This window comes from Brachycentrus maculatus, unplaced genomic scaffold, assembly GCF_059751285.1.
Source record: "Brachycentrus maculatus isolate JH-2025_06_01 unplaced genomic scaffold, ASM5975128v1 h1tg000326l, whole genome shotgun sequence".
NCBI lineage: Eukaryota > Metazoa > Arthropoda > Insecta > Trichoptera > Brachycentridae > Brachycentrus > Brachycentrus maculatus.
Window position 1 is genome coordinate 140,498 of NW_028281075.1, and position 18,041 is coordinate 158,538.

Below are 18,041 nucleotides of genomic sequence, written 5' to 3' on the forward strand. Positions count from 1 at the left end.
AAACCAGTTTTTGGTTATATCGAGTTTTTTTCAAATAAAATATTTGAGATTATTCATATTATTTAAAAACAGGTCACAAGGCCTAGACCAAAAAAAAGAAGAAGGAGAGAAATATTTTGTAATATATTATATTATAAAAAATATGATATAAGCAAATATGCAATTATATAAGTCAGATATTGAAATATTGTGCCGAGAAACAAATCAAAATACCGTGTTGTAATCATGTTTTGTTTGTATCAAAATACAAACAAAACATGACATTACAATAATTTGATATTTATAAGTATACTGCTTTAATGGGTGACCGTCTCAATGCAGTTTTCGGGACCCAAATGAAGTATCCATTTTTTTTAAATAATTTAAAATACTCGTTTTTTTAGTCCTTTTTAAAATAAATAGTATATTCTTCAAGTAAGGTTTTTTAACGAAAATAAAAATAAATTATGTTTAATTTTTAAACCTACTCGTATCAAAATCAATGATTTATTCTTCTAATGGAAATAGTTTAGGTTCCCTTGTAAAATTTGGTAAGACGATTGACCAAAATATCGACAATTCGCTTTTAAAAAGTTTGTCAGCTAACAGACGCATTCTAAGGAATTTTCAGTTTTCCAAATATTACTTTTTAATTTTTCATACAAATTTAAAGGAATGTTTTCTGGATATTTCGTAACAGACATGTCGGCAGATTATGATGATAAAAATAATATGTTTTCAATAGTTAGCCAAACTACTCTGACCTAAATTAATAATGCTTTCATTCGCATTTATAAAAAGCGTAGACGTTTTTCTATCGTTCCCAGTAAGAGAACGTCTGGAGAAGATCATGGTGTCTAAGATAAAATGTCTGATTCTCTTCCTTTTGGTCGCTCTCACAGAGACAGCTTCCCTTGAGAAAAATAAAACTAATTCAATCGGTAAGTTCGTGTTACATTGCCTTGAAGTGCTAAGTATTGAACGAGATAAATAAAGATAAATTTTTCTCCTAATAATCTTAACCAAATCAAAACAGAGTTATAATAAAAAAATTAAATATAAAATGTTTTTTCGTTGTTAACATTTCTCCTCCTTACGTTTAGCAAATTCAAAAACCGAATACCTAATTAATTTAATGGTGAATCATCCTTTAAAATGTATCATTCATATGTGTGTTCATAACGTTAAATTATTCCTCAGTGTAAATGTTTAATTTTTATTTTTTCCTAACAATTTTTATGTAGACTACTCATTCTATTTTACCTTGAATTTTCCCTAACTCTTTAAACGATTAAGGGAACAGGTAATAAAATACACAATAGCAATTACACTCTTTGATATCTTGGAAAAAATCAGTCTTGCAAATGAAAACTCCATTGGCAAAGATTCCAAGAATAGTTTGTGATAAATTTATATGCTGAAGAGATAAATATATATTCTATCTTACGTGATTTTACGTAACCGGAAATATATTTAGATCCAAAGCTTATAGTATTTCCCTATGAAATTTTACCTGAAATAATTTTTTGGAAAATGGTGTCGGAACTGTAAATGGAACTTATAATATGAACTATAAATATTATAATATGAACTTGCTTCAAAAATAAAAATTAACTTCTTTAATTTCCGTGTGAATGAGAAATTCGGATACATTTCTCATTAATTAATTCTTATTTATATGACTTATTATAAGTATTTAAATTATTCTAACCCAGTAAATGAATGAATAAATCAATTAAAATGATGTTTTATTGATAAAATATTGTATTTTCATTTTTAATACCTGTACTTCTCCGCGCTTGTAATAGTGATCCTCGGCTTAATCAAAATTATTGATTTCAAAATATTAACGCTCACTCACATTATAATATTACATCAACATACCATTCTACAATATATTGCAGTCGCACAGAAACATATTTTTTTTTATTTTTAGCGGAGACGGAAATACTTACAAAGCAGAAGAACATTTATGACTTATTGAATCATTTAATTAGCTTTGGAGTTCGACGTGTCCAACATGCTAAAGAATTTTTCGCAGAACAAGAAAACAATTTTTTAGTAAGTACTATCTCACCTTCCTGAGTCCAAATACTTGTTCACAAATCTGGATTATCTCCAATAATAGGAGTATTTTTTTATTTTATTTTTTGACATCTCATCAAAGATGAAGAAGAATATGGAAGTCTGGGTATTTACGGCAAATACCCAGGATTCCAAATTCTTCTTTATCTTTGATGAGATGTCAAGAAATAATATAAAAAATACTCCTATTTTATAAAATTTGTGAACAAGTATTTGGACACACTCAAAATGTTGTAAAAAATTCTAATTCATACATAATTCCTTTCAAAGTGTTTATGAAAAGTATTTTATTTTCATGATTAAAATTACCATAGGTGAACGGAAAAAGAAGCTTTTAAAAATACTATAGGGTTGATTATTGACTCATATGTATCATATATAAGTATGATTTAATCAATATGTCAATATATGTATATATATCCACCTCCGTAGAGTATTGGTCAGCACACTCGGCTACCGTACTGGAGGTCCCGGCTTCAAATCCCAGGGGGGGGGTCAAATAAATAATAGTGATTTTTTTCACTCCAATATTTATTCAATATTACCCTGGGCTGGTATCTGGAGCGGAGGGCTCATCACATTTTCTTCATGTGTTAACGATGCAGTGCCCTATGCGCCATGTATATATGTATATTATATTCTTGGAGGGACTAAAAAAAATCAGAAAGAAAAGAAGATAAGTTTGTCAACGATGAAAATGTTACACGAATTTAGTGTTCTTTAAATTGATGTGCATTTTTTTCAGAAACCCGATGTCATATCGAACTGGTTAGAAGTCGTGAATGGTGGGCTTACTACAAAGAACAGAATTGCAACAAGTTCAGATAAGCGACAAGTCAATGAAGCCAAAGCTTTGTTTGATATTTTTTACTATGCAAAAGACTACGCCACGTTCTTGAGGACAGCTGCCTGGGCCCGCGAATCCGTCAACGAAATTATTTTCACACAAACTCTGACACTTGCCGTCTACCACAGAGCTGATACACAGGGTATAGTAGTTCCGCCATTTCACGAAATCTTCCCCACCTTCTTTACTAACTACGGAGTCCTGCGGAAAAGTAGTCGAATCAAGACCCAAGGATACGTGACAGACCACAAGTTGGCCAAGTTATACGGAGTCGATGTTCACGACGACTTTACCTATTCCCTCACAAACGTGTACACCTACGAGCCTGACGACGAAGGATCAAAACTTTCTTACTTCACTAATGACCTCGGTTTGAGCAATTATTATTACAACTTTCACGTCAAATGTTCGAGCATTTTGGAAGATATTGTGAAAAGAAATTCCTGCTATGAACTATTTTACTTTGTCCATCAACAACTCTTGGCGAGGTACTCGATGGCCAGATACTCGAGTGGGCTCGGTAGCATTCCCAAGTTCTCTTGGTGGAAGCCGATCACGACTCGATACAACCCCCAAACTGTTACGCACACCGGTGCTCCAGAGCCGAGAAGGTCCAACCATTTCAGCCTGGATACCGACGCCAATATGCATGACTTGCAACAGGTAGCTGATCACGAAAGGCGAATTCGTGATGCCATACACGATGGAAACGTTGTTCTGGTAATTCCTTTCATGTTCTAAATGTTTTATATGAATAATCCGATTGCATTTTTTTTGTTGCAACCTATCTAAAGTTATTTTTATTCATATTTTTATTGTTTTTTGTGTGATATTTTTATTTTTCTCAATGCTTTGGAAACCCCATATAGCTTTTTATATTATGTATGGTTTTTTTTGACCCCTAACAAAAAAATTAAGAGAAAATCATCAGAATACATTTCTTATTATAGGATGGAACAAAATTACCCCTTAAAAATCCTGAAGATATAATTAATTTAAGTAAATTGGTTGGAAAGGATACGACTCTCATTACTTCGGCTCGCAAATTGCTCGGCGGTGCAGAAAATAGGTGAGAAATATTATTGTAACTGAATATTTTTTCGTTTTCTTCTATTTGACAATGAAATTTTCCTATTAGCATTTTCCTTCAATTTGTCACCTTGTTTTGACTCTTATTCGCAGTCAATGATGCCATAGGGCACTGCATCAGATTAAAGCTATGTTTACTTGATCGTTACTTATAAAACGCCAATGTGATCAGACCTGCACTTAGTACCACTTGGTACCAGTCCAAATGTCAAATAAATATTATGTAACAGTAAAATATCTTCATGATTTATTTCCTCATCCCCCCGGGAATCGACCGTAAGACTTCTAGCACGGTAACCATCGTGGTAACCGTTAAACGAGGAAAATCAACAAGAAAATTAACACACAATACAATATATTTTTTCTTTCTTTTCAGTAACTTCTACACTCCATCTGCATTGGAACAGGACTATTCCACAACTCGTGATCCCATGTTTTATCAGATTTATGCGCGTTTGTTACAAAATTTCTACGCATTTAAAAATTCACTAACTCCTTATACAAACGATGAATTAGCCTTTCAAGGTGTATCAGTCGAAAGCGTTCGGTTTGCAACTCTCAACACATTCTTCAAACAAATCGATTTTGATATCACGAATGGAGTTTTTCAGTCAAGAGAAGAAATAGAAACCGAAAAAGATAAATTTACCTTTTCAGCCATCCAATCTCGACTCGACCATAATCCATTCTTTATCAATATTACGGTTAATAGTATAAAGGACACGGATGCCACAGTGAGAGTCTTCCTGGCTCCCAAGTTTGACGACTTTGATCGGACGATTCCGCTCAACGATAATAGATACAACTTTATTCAAATCGACTTCTTCAAGGTGCACTTGACAAATGGAAGAAACCCCATTAAACGTTTATCTACACAGTTTGCACACACATCGGCGGACAGTACTCCATCTCGCAAATTGTACAAAAAGATCGAAGCTGCTCTTCAGAATAATATAACCGATGCTTCCGAATTTGCTGACGTAACCGGATGGCCCATAAATCTTCTGTTGCCCAAAGGCTCAAAAAGGGGAACAGAGTATAATGTGTACGTTGTCGTCACTCCATTTAGCCCTGTAGGAACATCTCAATCAGCTGGCAGCAGATATCCTTACAAGTACGGCTCTGGAGTCACGATGGATACAGGAGAGCGTTTCTACGAGACCCGTCCGTTGGGATTTCCCTTCGACCGCACGATAGACGCGAAGTCATTCTTCACACCAAACATTTTCTCTACGGTTGTAACTATTTTCCACCAAGACAAGTAAACTAAGGGGTGAAATATTTGTATATTTCACTCTTTATAGAATATTTTTCTGTTATTTATTTGTAATATGTATTTAGTTTTGCTTTTCTTGTTACATGTATCAAAACATGAATAATATTATTTTGTTGGTTCACATTTACTGTTGTCGAAGCACGCAGATAAGCACATGATAGAATTATTTGGATATTTAATATCTGGATTTTCCATAGCAGTTTTGTGTACAAATATATTTTGTTTTTAGAACTATTATACATATTCAGTACAAATAAATTATAATTGTTAAAAAATATCATTAAAAAAACTATTTCGTTGAGTCGAGTTCATTTTTAGTGTCGCGGATATCTGATCTTTTGTTTTCAGACTTTACCACATCTTGATTCCTGCTTTCGAAAATATTAGGCATATTTATGATATAATAGTAAAATATAAACATTCGTATGTGTAATATTTATTTTTTTAATAAATAAATTATCCAATATGTATATGTAAACGAGCATACAATATTTCGTATATCTATGTAAGTAGAAAAAAAATCTTACAAAAATATGTTTTAATTTTTTTAAGTTATCTTTTACTTATTTATTACATATCTTAAACGTTTCAATAATCAATTTAACAAGTAAATCAAATTCAATTGATTTACTAGTTAAACCACTTTAGTAGTACGAAAAAAGAGACTTGTATGACACCTTAACTCTAAGTATCACATTTAGTGATCTTTTTATATAAACAAAATTTGAAAATTATCTTCAGTTTTTTTAGACAATCCACTAAGCACGCTTCAACTTTGAATATAATAATAGTAATATGTATCATGTAGACCAGGCCTGGCCAACGAAATTGCCCCCCGGGCCGCATCGATGACCTAAAATTTTCCCAAGGGCCGCATACAGACATTAGATTTTTTGTAACAATTTATTTTATACATTTTTTGTATATATTATAAATAATTTAAATGCAGAGGTATTCCAAAATACAATCAGGATAATTGTGAATATAAAAAAACATTACTACGACCAGATGTGAGAAGAAAACACACATTGAAACAACGAAAAATGTTTTTGTATAGTAATTTTGAAAAATTTAATAAATGACATTTTGAAAATCTTTAACAATATTTTTTTTTAATTAGGACACATAAATCAAACAATATTAACAATTTTATTTTAAATAAAACTCGACCACTCAGTTCGAGATTTGAGTTTCTCTTAGCTTAATTAATTTTTTTAAATCTATTTCAATGGTTGAAGTTGCACACATTAACTGGTTTTCGAGATTTTATAAGATTGCCTTAAATTGGCAATGCTGAAGAGCGTGCGAACTATTTTTTAATCCTATTTTTTAACAACATGTAAGACTTGGCTCATAGATAATACCTGAGAGCATAATTTTTTTTTGATGTATCAAATCGAGTATTACAAATACATCACTGGTTTAAAAATAAATTCTTCATACATGACTGCGGGCCGCACGTAAGGGCGTCGCGGGCCGTATGCGGCCCGTGGGCCGCGGGTTGGCCACCCGCGATGTAGACTATGGATTATATATTTCAACATGCAAAGACTCATTTCAATTCACTAGATACTTTCTTAAATAGTAGGGAAGATAACTTATTGCATATCCCTCCTAATTACGAGTAATTAAAAGGAAAATTATTGGCATCAATACTTATTAACTTGTACAAAAAATTAAACTTAAATTGACAATAACCTTAAAAAAAATATTTTGGATAAAATTGTGGAAAATTGAATAGTAATTTACTAAATGATTTGATCGGAATCCTATCAGGAAAAATTATTAAAATGATTATCACAAAGAATAAAATGTGTTTTATTTGTAAGATCTTGTGATATAAATTAGGAAATAAAAGAAAAGTGTAATCGCAAATCTACTGTAACGATGTTTAAATTTCAGAATAGATAATATTCGAATGCCAAATTTTAAACAGTTATATTCAAAATACAACACAGCGTAAGCATAACATTCAGTTAAAAATAAAACGTTCCACAAAACTATTTTAGGACAGCGATGAAAAAAATACGTCTTCATTGAAATGTTGCGAATTTAAATTTAAAACTTTGACGTCGCTGATCGGAAATGACGCAGGGTTTTATTACAAATATTTCTTGAACGATTAAAAACAAACCACTCAGCGTACGAGTTTTCTAAGCTTGAAATTATACATCGCTTGAGCGATATGCACACGCAAAATAGGATTTCAATATATTTTGTTCCCTAGATTCAACTTATACCGATATGTTAAAATAATGATCTCTGTATTACCTCATGCATTGCTTATTTGGTATGGATTTATCCATACGTATACTTTAATCTATCGCCAAATCAAAAATACAAGGGTTTAATGATATTTTATTGTTTTATTTTTTGTAACCGCCATTTGTAATTTAATAATTATTATTTCTTTATTATTACTTCTTTATTTGTCCGCCTCCGTAGTGTAATGGTCAGCACGCTCGGCTACCGTTCTGGAGGTCCCGGGTTCGATTCCCACGGGGGGTAAAATAAATATAACTGATTTTTTCACTGTAATATTTACTCAATATTACCATGGACTGGTACCTGAAGCGGAGGGCTAATCACCTTTCCTTCATGTGTAAACGATTAAGATAACACTGCGTTAATATGACACAGTGCCCTATGCACCATTGGGGTGCGGATAAGGGTTTTATTATTATTTCTTTAACTGATACTTACATCCATTGATTTTATTAAAACATTTTTTTTTTAATTTTCCGCCTCCGTGGTGTATGGTTAGCGTGCTGGATGTCCCGGGGTCGATTCAAAGGAGGGGTGGTGAAAATAAGTATAAGCGAGTTTCACTGTAATATTTATTCAATAATATCCTGGACTGGATAGGAGTAATCACGATCACCTTGCCTTCATGTTACGATCAAGATAACACTGCGTCAATACGATGCAGTGCCCAATGCACCATTGGCTGCGGATGAGGGTTAGAAGAAGAATATTTAAAATATCATATTTTTTCCTAAAATATATTTTTAACTAAACTGTTAACTTGTCATTTTGGTATGTACATGAAATATTTTATCCATTTACAATATGCACATCACTCATTACTAATTACTCAGTTGTATTGTTCCGATACAAAATGGGTGTGTTTAAACATTCATAATTCCTCGTACATGTGTTGGCTGGTGCTTATTTTCATGTATCTTGGATATTCCTTACTCCGTCTATCCAAAGACGTATCTATAAAAAATAATACTTTTACAAATAATTTGAGATTAAAGGTTTAATGTTATTTTAAATTTAAAGTATCTACTTTATATCATTTGATGGGCGCCATGTGTTGGTCCTTACCTTGGCACGCTGGCGTGGCTCATTTATTTCATATCATAATTCCTTCACGCGTCTGCTAGGTATCTGCTTACCAGGGGACACCAACTAACTACATGAATAACAAAAAAAAAAATATTTTTTGACATCTCAATATATATGACGAAGAATATGGAAATCTAGGTATTTACGGGGCTTACGACTGACATAGGCTGGTTTAAGTGATCACTTCAATGGTTATGGAAGTTCTATATATATATATATATATATATATATATATATATATATATATATATATATATATATATATATATATATATATATATATATATATATATATATATATATATATATATATATATATATATATATATATATATATATATATATATATATATATATATATATATATATATATATATATATATATATATATATATATATATATATATATATATATATATATATACATGAAACATTGTATAGTGAAATCTATTGGTGAGACAAAGAACCTTTTTTGTTGAACAGAAACTCTTATATTTGTATGTGTAGGTTGTTGGTCCGAATCCTGGATTATAATCACATACATGAGAAACGCCAGAAAATATCCTTTTATTTTTTTAAATTTAGCTTGTAATTTGACGAGATAATTTATTAACAACATTTTGAGTGTGGCCAAATACTTGTTCACTTATGATTCTGGATTATCTCCAGTGATAAGAATTATTTATCAAATATTTTTTTGTCATATCACCATAGATCAAGAAAAATATAGAATTCTGGGCATTTACGGGGCTTACATCCATAGGCTAGTTTAACATTATATATTATTTCTCGAAATAATATATCAATATGATCCACAAAGTTAATGCTTTCAATATTCAAAACATAGTTTAACATTCATCAATTCTACCCATGATTGGCAACCACATTACTCAAGTTCTTGGAACTTCTATATACATATATACATATACATACATACATATATATATATATATATATATATATATATATATATATATATATATATATATATATATATATATATATATATATATATATACACATACATATATATATATATATATATATATATATATATATATATATATATATATATATATATATATATATATATATATATATATATATATTAAATAAAAAAATCTGGAGACATCTCCAGTGAAATTTTAGAGGTGTGAAAAGTGTTCCAGCCCTGGGTTGGCCAGAAGTGACGCACCAGGGACAGACTACATTTTCCGCAGATACAGTCCGTTTCTCACAATTCCTGAACGAGTTCCCGAGGTAGATATTTCACGAACCCATTATATTTTCAGTTTCTGTATTATTTGTGGACTCGGCCACGTGGTCGGCACGCGGACGCGTTGGCAGGAGAAGAGGGACCAACTTTTCATTAATTTGTTTAAACATTTTACATCCATAAGTTACATATGTAATCTTAAAGTTTTGTACTGATATTTCTTAGTGAAACAGCATTTTATAGAAGAATATAACAACTTTGTAGTTTTTTCCAAATTAATTATATTTGACCAGCTACCAGGTTTTGCGCTCTCATGAAACTCGGTTGCTGGTCAAATAAATGTGGAAAAAATTACAAAGATGTTATTTTTTCTTATATAATATAATTTCTTAATAGTTTCCATTAGTCATTTCGGGATATGGGATTTAGGATAATAAGACTGAGAAAGTAACAAATTAGAAATATGTACAGGGCAAATGTAAAATATAAAGCTGTAAAAGAAACTATAAATAGTTTTTTTTTAAACATAAGGTTTAAATTTAAAAAAATAAGAGAAAATATAACCAATCACAAACACAAATATGTAACTTTCCATAAAGTATTTTTTCAGTTCATTCATTTTGGATCCCTAACTGGGTTTTATTTTATATGTGTTGGGCAGCTAGTTAATTTGGGTATAGGTAATATATTGCAAAGACCCTACTCCCAACTAAGTCGTGTTTATCGGCTGCACATGTATTTCATTATGTCCTCGTGTATTATAATGATGAAATTCTCTGAAAAATCGTCTTGGTGTCGCTGTGAGTCGTTTTAAACATTATTTGAAGCATTGTAATTGTAACCTCATATGTTGGGAGAACGTAAAAAGGAATACATTATACTTAAGTTATGGGTCTTATTTATAAACAATTTAATCATAGAAACACTACTAACATGTCTAACATGAAATTTGTATTGAATATGTGAAGGTTATCTAATATGGGTAGAAGGACTAAGTTTACGCAGTACCTATATAAAGTGGTCACTTTACAAAATTCTTTAGCGAGATAGAGAGTGTTTTGGTCAAGAATTTTCATTCCTGAATTACATGAAATTAACTTTTAACAGTTTTTTTTTTAAAGTAACTTTTAACATAAAGAGTACATACATTCAAGAGTAAGTATAGGCTATAAAACTTATAAAGTTGAGACCTAAGTGGGGGCTATAATAAACGGTGTTCCATAAGCCGTATCTAGATTTGAGCGTCACTTGGACGTTAGGTAATCAAAAAAATATACCAAAGACAGGTTATAACCCTTTCAATATTTACATTTCACTTCTTGATTTATAATGATATATTATGAAAGAAATCGAGAAGTTATTATTTATTTTAAATTAATTAAGATGCATGTGAAAACTAATTTATTATGGTTATAAAAAAATCATTAATGTAAATAAAAAAATAATAAATTACAAGCAGCAAACTTCACCTTGTTTCAAATCATAATAAGGTTGAACTTAATCAAACGTTTTTCTAAAAACGGTGATACTAAAATGATCCTAGCTACCTTGAGCGTACTGCGAGCCAGGTCTCATATAAAGGGAGGCTGGAAGTTGGTCCAGCGTGAGTGAATTGCTGCTCTTCCCGCTACCGTCACCATGGTGAGCTCCTTCTCTACCTTCCTGCGATCTGATATGTGTTTTGTGTCCTTAATTACCATCAGTGAAACGTTTTTTCTGGGATCCACATTCCATTGGAAGTGTTACGGATAGTCATTAATCTGAAAAACAAATAATCATTAATTAATATTTAAAGAAAGTAAAATGTGTTCAGTGAAATTAAAAAGTAGGTAGTTCAACTCGTGAAATCGATCCCCAAATTTGGAGCAAAAGTGTCATATTTTGCATGTCTGTTGTTGATATGATATGGTCATATTACAATAGATTAAAAAAAACATTGGCTTTTATATTTTCGATACATTAAAAAAATTAACACTCTACAATATATATACATATTCACGATATACCAAATAAAACATATGTAGGTACTTTTACAATTGATTTAAAAGTAATGTTTTTCAATAAAAGTAAGAGATTTTTTTCAATGCCCGAAAACATTGTATTCAATTAATATTTAAAACATTTAGTTTTTATTTGATGGTGTTTTTTATCGTAAATTAAGCGATTGAAAGTAATATATAAAATTATTAAAAAGTAAAAATATATCGACCAATTTTCGGTTTGACCTAATACGAAATAAATTCCTGGATATCTTACATTATACCAAATCAGTAAATAAATATAAAACTTTACGAAATTATACTACTCGACATGTTTTTTTTCAAATGCCGTTTTTCATGTGTCATGTTTATAATGTAAAATAATAATAATAAGCAATTTTAAGTGTAACGAGATATGAAGTTATCGTCGATGTTTTCCGAAAAAGAGTGCACCTATTAATATATCCGAAATCATTAAATAGAATGGTGATTATGATGTAACATAACGCATATCTTTTCTACAATTTCATAAAATAAATCGTAATAATTTTACTTCACCTACTCGGAAACTGGTACATATTTAATATGACACGAATTCGCCGGAATTGCATTGATAATATTTTATTAATTAGTAACCGACTTCAAAAAGATATGTGTTTAAATAATTAAAATGTGAATACTGAATTGAGTGGTATTTTTTTATCTTGCTTATTCATAGAATGCATGTTTTTCTTCTGCAAGGTTAGTTCTACGTTTCTATCTTCAGTGTTAGTATTTATTACAAGGGATTAATCGGACATAGCTGATTAATCAAATATAATTCAAATAACATACAATAATAATAAATTACACACATTATTTTCTGTCATAGATAATGAGCTCATATATTAGACTAATTAACGATTCGGACAAAGAAAATCATTCACCCACGCATTTGATGGCTCTCCCCTCTCCGGATCTGATCTATTTTGCCATTGATACACCCCCACCACCATGTCATTAGATCTGCGGACTCCCCCCTCTTCCTGCCTGAGTTAATCCTAGAAATATTTCATTATCTTTAGCAGTGACAGGTATTGGAGCATAAAACACGTTAATGGGCTCACGCACCGACAGCTCCATCCCGCGATCTTGGCGGAATGTCAACATAACATACATATTGCTTCACTATACATTTGCAAAGTTTCCTAAATATAGTTTGTCCTCCAGTTACGTTACCTTTGGAATACAAGAAAATTGATAACCTTGGTCAGAACGCGAACGGTTTATTTTTTATTTAGTATGTTATACACTTAATGATTTTTAACTATTTTATGGTACACCTGCGTACCGGATGAGAAATATATCGATATTTAAAAATATATGTCCCTACTTAGTACTTCCAAATCGTTAATAGTTTTTTTTTTTAAATAAGGGCACTACTTTTTTAACCCTTTCAGTCGATCTCAAGACCTTACGCGTAAACATTGAGTTTAAATAACTATTATACATAAACATTATAATTTCTTATTTTGGAAATATGTAAACGTAGAATACCTGAATTAACTGGGAATAATATTTTTCATTTGCTTGTCGTATATCACCGTATCAGATGAACTGTATAGCAGCAGTTATGTTAATGCTAGATTTTATGTTACTTTTGTAGAAATTGGCGAGCGATGCGCATTATTATGCATACAGTGTGAATATTTGAGGGATTGACTTTGTTTACACATGGTTTGTATTATCTTCCAGGACTCCGACGATGAACAGAAGATGGCCATCATGCGCAAGGCCTTCCAGATGTTTGACACCACCAAGTCCGGTTACATCGAGGTCCTCAAGATCTCCACCATCCTGAACACCATGGGCCAGCTGTTCGATGACAGCGAGCTGCAGGCGCTCATCGACGAGAATGATCCAGAAGGTATACTATACAATAAGTCTTATTTTCGCTTTTCTTCAGTCCGTTATTCTGCAACTGAACAATACATCACTATTCCAGTCGAAAATAATAGCCATGCATTGCGCTTTCTTTTCCTGTTTCTCAGATATGTAAATAAACACAATTTCAATTCAAACCCTTATCTGCACTCCAATGGTGCATAGGGCACTGTATTATATAAACACAGTGTTATCTTGATCGTTAACACACGAAGGAAAGGTGATCAGCCCTCCGCTTCAGGTACCAATCCAGGGTAATATTGAATAAATATTAGAGTGAAAAAATCACTTTAATTTATTTGACCCCCCTCTGGGAATCGAACCCGGGACCTGCAGAACGGTAGCCGAGCGTATACAAGTATAGTAGGTAAATATTGAAAATATTATGGTTTATAAAAAGAATATAACAAATCACCGATTTTAAAAAAAAATCTAGAAAATCATATCCTATAAATTAAGATAATATGTTTTTCCATCTACATGTTTAAATATATATTAAATTTATAATGTATACTAGCTCTACAGGCTGTGCGATACATTGAATAAATCTGGTTAAATGGAAGAGAAGAAAAAGTGCATATATATGTACGAGTATACGCGTATATTCGAATACAACGATGTGTCAAATTTACAAAGCGGCCGGAGAATCTTCGGGAGATTTGAGATTTAAAAAAAAAAAACAATTATTTTAGTATTTATTTATGAAAACAATTGGAAGTAGTCTACACTACGAAGTTAAATCATTGAATCTGAATGAAATCCTCTGCCCTGATTCGTGAGTCTAGGAGTTTTTATTTTTATTTTAAATAGAATGGCGTTGCATATAGAATTTAATACTTTTACCAATGTCAAGTTAGAAAAGAATCTAGGAATTAATGTGTAATATTCAACGGGATCTAGCAAACCTATATGTAACAATATCAAGCTAAGATTATAAATATTATTTTAAATAAAACATTCAATTTGGGAAAATTTTATAGCATCGCTAATGAAAACATTATTCCATATGACAACACATTAAAAATTGTTTTCATTAACGATAAATATGTGAATAATTATGAGAAAGTAAAATATAATTCCCTTTCGCAGCGAATGGTAAATGGGGAATGAAAGTTTTATAAATATTAATTTTGAATTTTTCCTTTTAGCGACTGGAAAAGTAAACTTTGACGGATTCTGCAACATTGCCGCCCACTTCCTGGAAGAGGAGGATGCGGAAGCCATGCAACAGGAATTGAAGGAAGCCTTCAGGTAAAAGCCTATTACCTATTACCTACATACGACGCACGATATATATAAATACATAAATATTTTTAATACAATCGTATATTTTTATAATTTTTAATTGAAATAATAAAAGCCAATTAAACTTATGCGTATCGAACAATTTCACGCTTGAATAAAAACTGTTGATATCCAATAAATTAAAGAGTATATCCAATTAGGTATAAGATAACCTTCTGAAGAAAAATTAGTATTTTCAGTAATAAAGTTCATAAAAAACAAAACACTCTTGTTGTCAGGTGAAGATTACAATAATATAACGTAAACATGTTTTTTAGAGTTAGTTGTAATTATATATTATTTGTAATCACGCAAACATTAAGATAACAATATACTAAAAATAATACATATTATATTATTTACAGAAATTCGTACATTTGACACGAGTCTACCACTCTTTATATTCTTACTCCATTTCCCTTACCATTTAGCAGAAATTTCGTACAACAGGGGTTAGAAAAGAAGAAGAACGTGTATTGAAGATCTCAGATGAATGTTGTAAAAAAATGTCATACAGCGGTGAAAGTAGGACTTTTATTACAATTACCCTTTCTTTCAGTCATCCCTTCAATTTCAAAGAGAATCCATAAAAGTATACGTAATTCAAGGTTGTAACATTATCATTATTTTCCCATCTGTTTTTCGTGAATATCAAGGTGTTTATTGTTATTAAAATCCCTCTTCTTCGAATTGTCAATGCATCTCGGTATTGAAGGCAAAGAACCTTCCTATACGTTGAAACATAATTAAGAATTATTCAAAATGTTGTATTATAACCACTAATTGAATTTTATTTCACAAAACTAGTTTCGAAAACTACACATATTTTTATCGACAGGTGATCAGGTGATCGACAGGTGTCGATAAAAACATTTGTAGTTTTCAAAACTATTCGTATGTTATAAAACTCAATAGTGGGCTGATACAAATGCTTCATTTTTAATAATCATCAACATGTCATTCCACAAAGTTAATGCCGAATCAATAAATAATCTAATCTATTTTTTTTTTGCATCCAGGTTGTACGATCGTGAAGGAAACGGTTACATCACCACTTCCACCCTGAAGGAGATCTTGGGCGCTCTGGATGACAAACTGAGCAGCACAGACTTGGACGGTATCATCGCTGAAATTGATACTGACGGCTCAGGCACCGTGGACTTTGACGGTAATTTACCTTCATGATTGTCTTTTTTATTTTTACTAGCCAAAATTCATTGATCATCTAGAATTAGAAAATAAAAATAACGTTTTTTTTAATTACCTAACGTCCAAGTGACTCTAAAATCTAGCTACGGCTTATGCAACACCGTTTATCATGTCCCTACTCAGGCTTCAACTTTATAAGTTTCATAGCCTATGCCTACTTGTGAGTGGATTTACTCTTTATGTTTAAAGTTACTATTATTTCATGTAATTCATGAGTGAAAATTCTAGGCAAAAACACTCGGTAAAAATAACGTAGTGATTGGTCTGCTTTAAATACAAGACCATAATCAAATATAATTTATATTCATAATTGCCTTTAAAGTTCAAAATTAATGCTTAATTTTATGATCAAATTTGAAAATTAAAATAATGTAGTGATCGGTCTGTTCTAAATAGTAGGCCATATTAACAGAGAAAACATATCAAATATTAGTTTCTATATATAGTTTACCTTTAAAGTTCAAATTGGATCCAGTTTTCGACAAATCGTTATTCAGAAAAGTTTAAAATATTTATTTATTACGTAATTTATAAGGCGTCGTGTTCATGAAAATTTACCTCAAGGACGCGTTAATATACACTTTACAAATATGTTATATGAGAATTTATACAAGGTTTTTTATAAAGAAAATAATATATATTTTTGCTAACAAATAAACACAAATATTTCAACTTTATACTATGTACTTTCAAGTAGGCCTATGCTTCTTGTATTTGAAATTAGAAATTATATTGTAGCAGGGTGGGTCAAAAAAACCCGACCGAAATATTACTAGTAATGTATTAATTATTAACTGTATTGTATGTACTTTTACTCGATTCGTAAAGTTTACATTAGAAAAACGTATGCAATCTTGTAAATTCATTTTTATAAAACTTGAGAGTTTTTATTAAAACATCTAGTTATCGTTTATACTTTTATACCCTAAAATTATTTAAGAGAGAAATTTTTTATAAAAAGTAAATTTTGTAAAATTTCATTTAAAGTAGTTTTTTTATCTTAAAATACACGTAAAATCTGTATTGATGGAATAATTTTATCACATAGGAATCATTAACTATCGTGAAATGTTACTGACGATTGTTTAAATAGATGCTGAAATTTTCACTTTAATTGGATAGTTACGTTTTGAAAAATAATTTGAAAGTTATCTCTGAATTGGCGTTTGATTAATTGGTATTGTAAAAAAAGAAAACGATAAACTTTGAACAATGATTAGGTCTGTTGTCAGTAGTTAACGATTTTTTTTACCAATTAAATAGAATTACGCAACGGAAAATAAATAATACGTAGTAATAATAATGATTATTTTTTATCGAGTGATAGGTGTAATAAAATGTTTATATATTTTTATTATTGTTGTCACTATGAGACCACGCATTAATTTTCGATATTTTTTTCATTACAGAGTTCATGGAGATGATGACAGGAGATTAAAAAGTCGACCAACATAATATATTAAAGTCTCAAACAATATTTTTGTACGTTCTCCTTAGCGCAATTATGTGTTACTTCCCTTTGTGTTATTTATTTTATAGAATAATATGAAATTTTTTGTAATCATAATTTTGTTAATAAATCTGTAAATATTTTTCAAAACGTTGTTTTCCTTTTTTTAAGGCGTTAACCATTTGATTGCCCTAATATCTTCTAACCTTAACCTTATGTTTTAATTAGTATACGACCATACAGTCATTTTGAAAACACATATCGCTCACTTCTTTCAAGAACGTCATAAATCAAAAATCGACAATTTTCAGTTGTGCATGTTTTCGGAATGCCCAGAAAATCTAATATATTCC

At 30.7% G+C, this 18,041-nt stretch overlaps 2 protein-coding genes across 2 annotated transcripts; both read left to right on the forward strand.

Moving 5' to 3' along the window:
- Positions 1-103: 103 nt before the first annotated feature.
- On the forward strand, positions 104-7,079 carry LOC148304175 (basic juvenile hormone-suppressible protein 2-like). Its single transcript, XM_088268605.1, has 5 exons — positions 104-920; positions 1,916-2,040; positions 2,810-3,631; positions 3,862-3,980; positions 4,377-7,079. The coding sequence occupies exons 1-5, from the start codon at positions 755-757 to the stop codon at positions 5,263-5,265; spliced, it is 2,121 nt and encodes a 706-aa protein (XP_088124731.1). The 5' UTR covers positions 104-754; the 3' UTR covers positions 5,266-7,079.
- Positions 7,080-11,446: 4,367 nt separating this feature from the next.
- On the forward strand, positions 11,447-17,838 carry LOC148304176 (troponin C-like). The gene is made up of 5 exons (XM_088268607.1): positions 11,447-11,484; positions 13,557-13,728; positions 14,894-14,996; positions 16,049-16,197; positions 17,648-17,838. The coding sequence occupies exons 1-5, from the start codon at positions 11,482-11,484 to the stop codon at positions 17,674-17,676; spliced, it is 456 nt and encodes a 151-aa protein (XP_088124733.1). The 5' UTR covers positions 11,447-11,481; the 3' UTR covers positions 17,677-17,838.
- Positions 17,839-18,041: the final 203 nt, after the last annotated feature.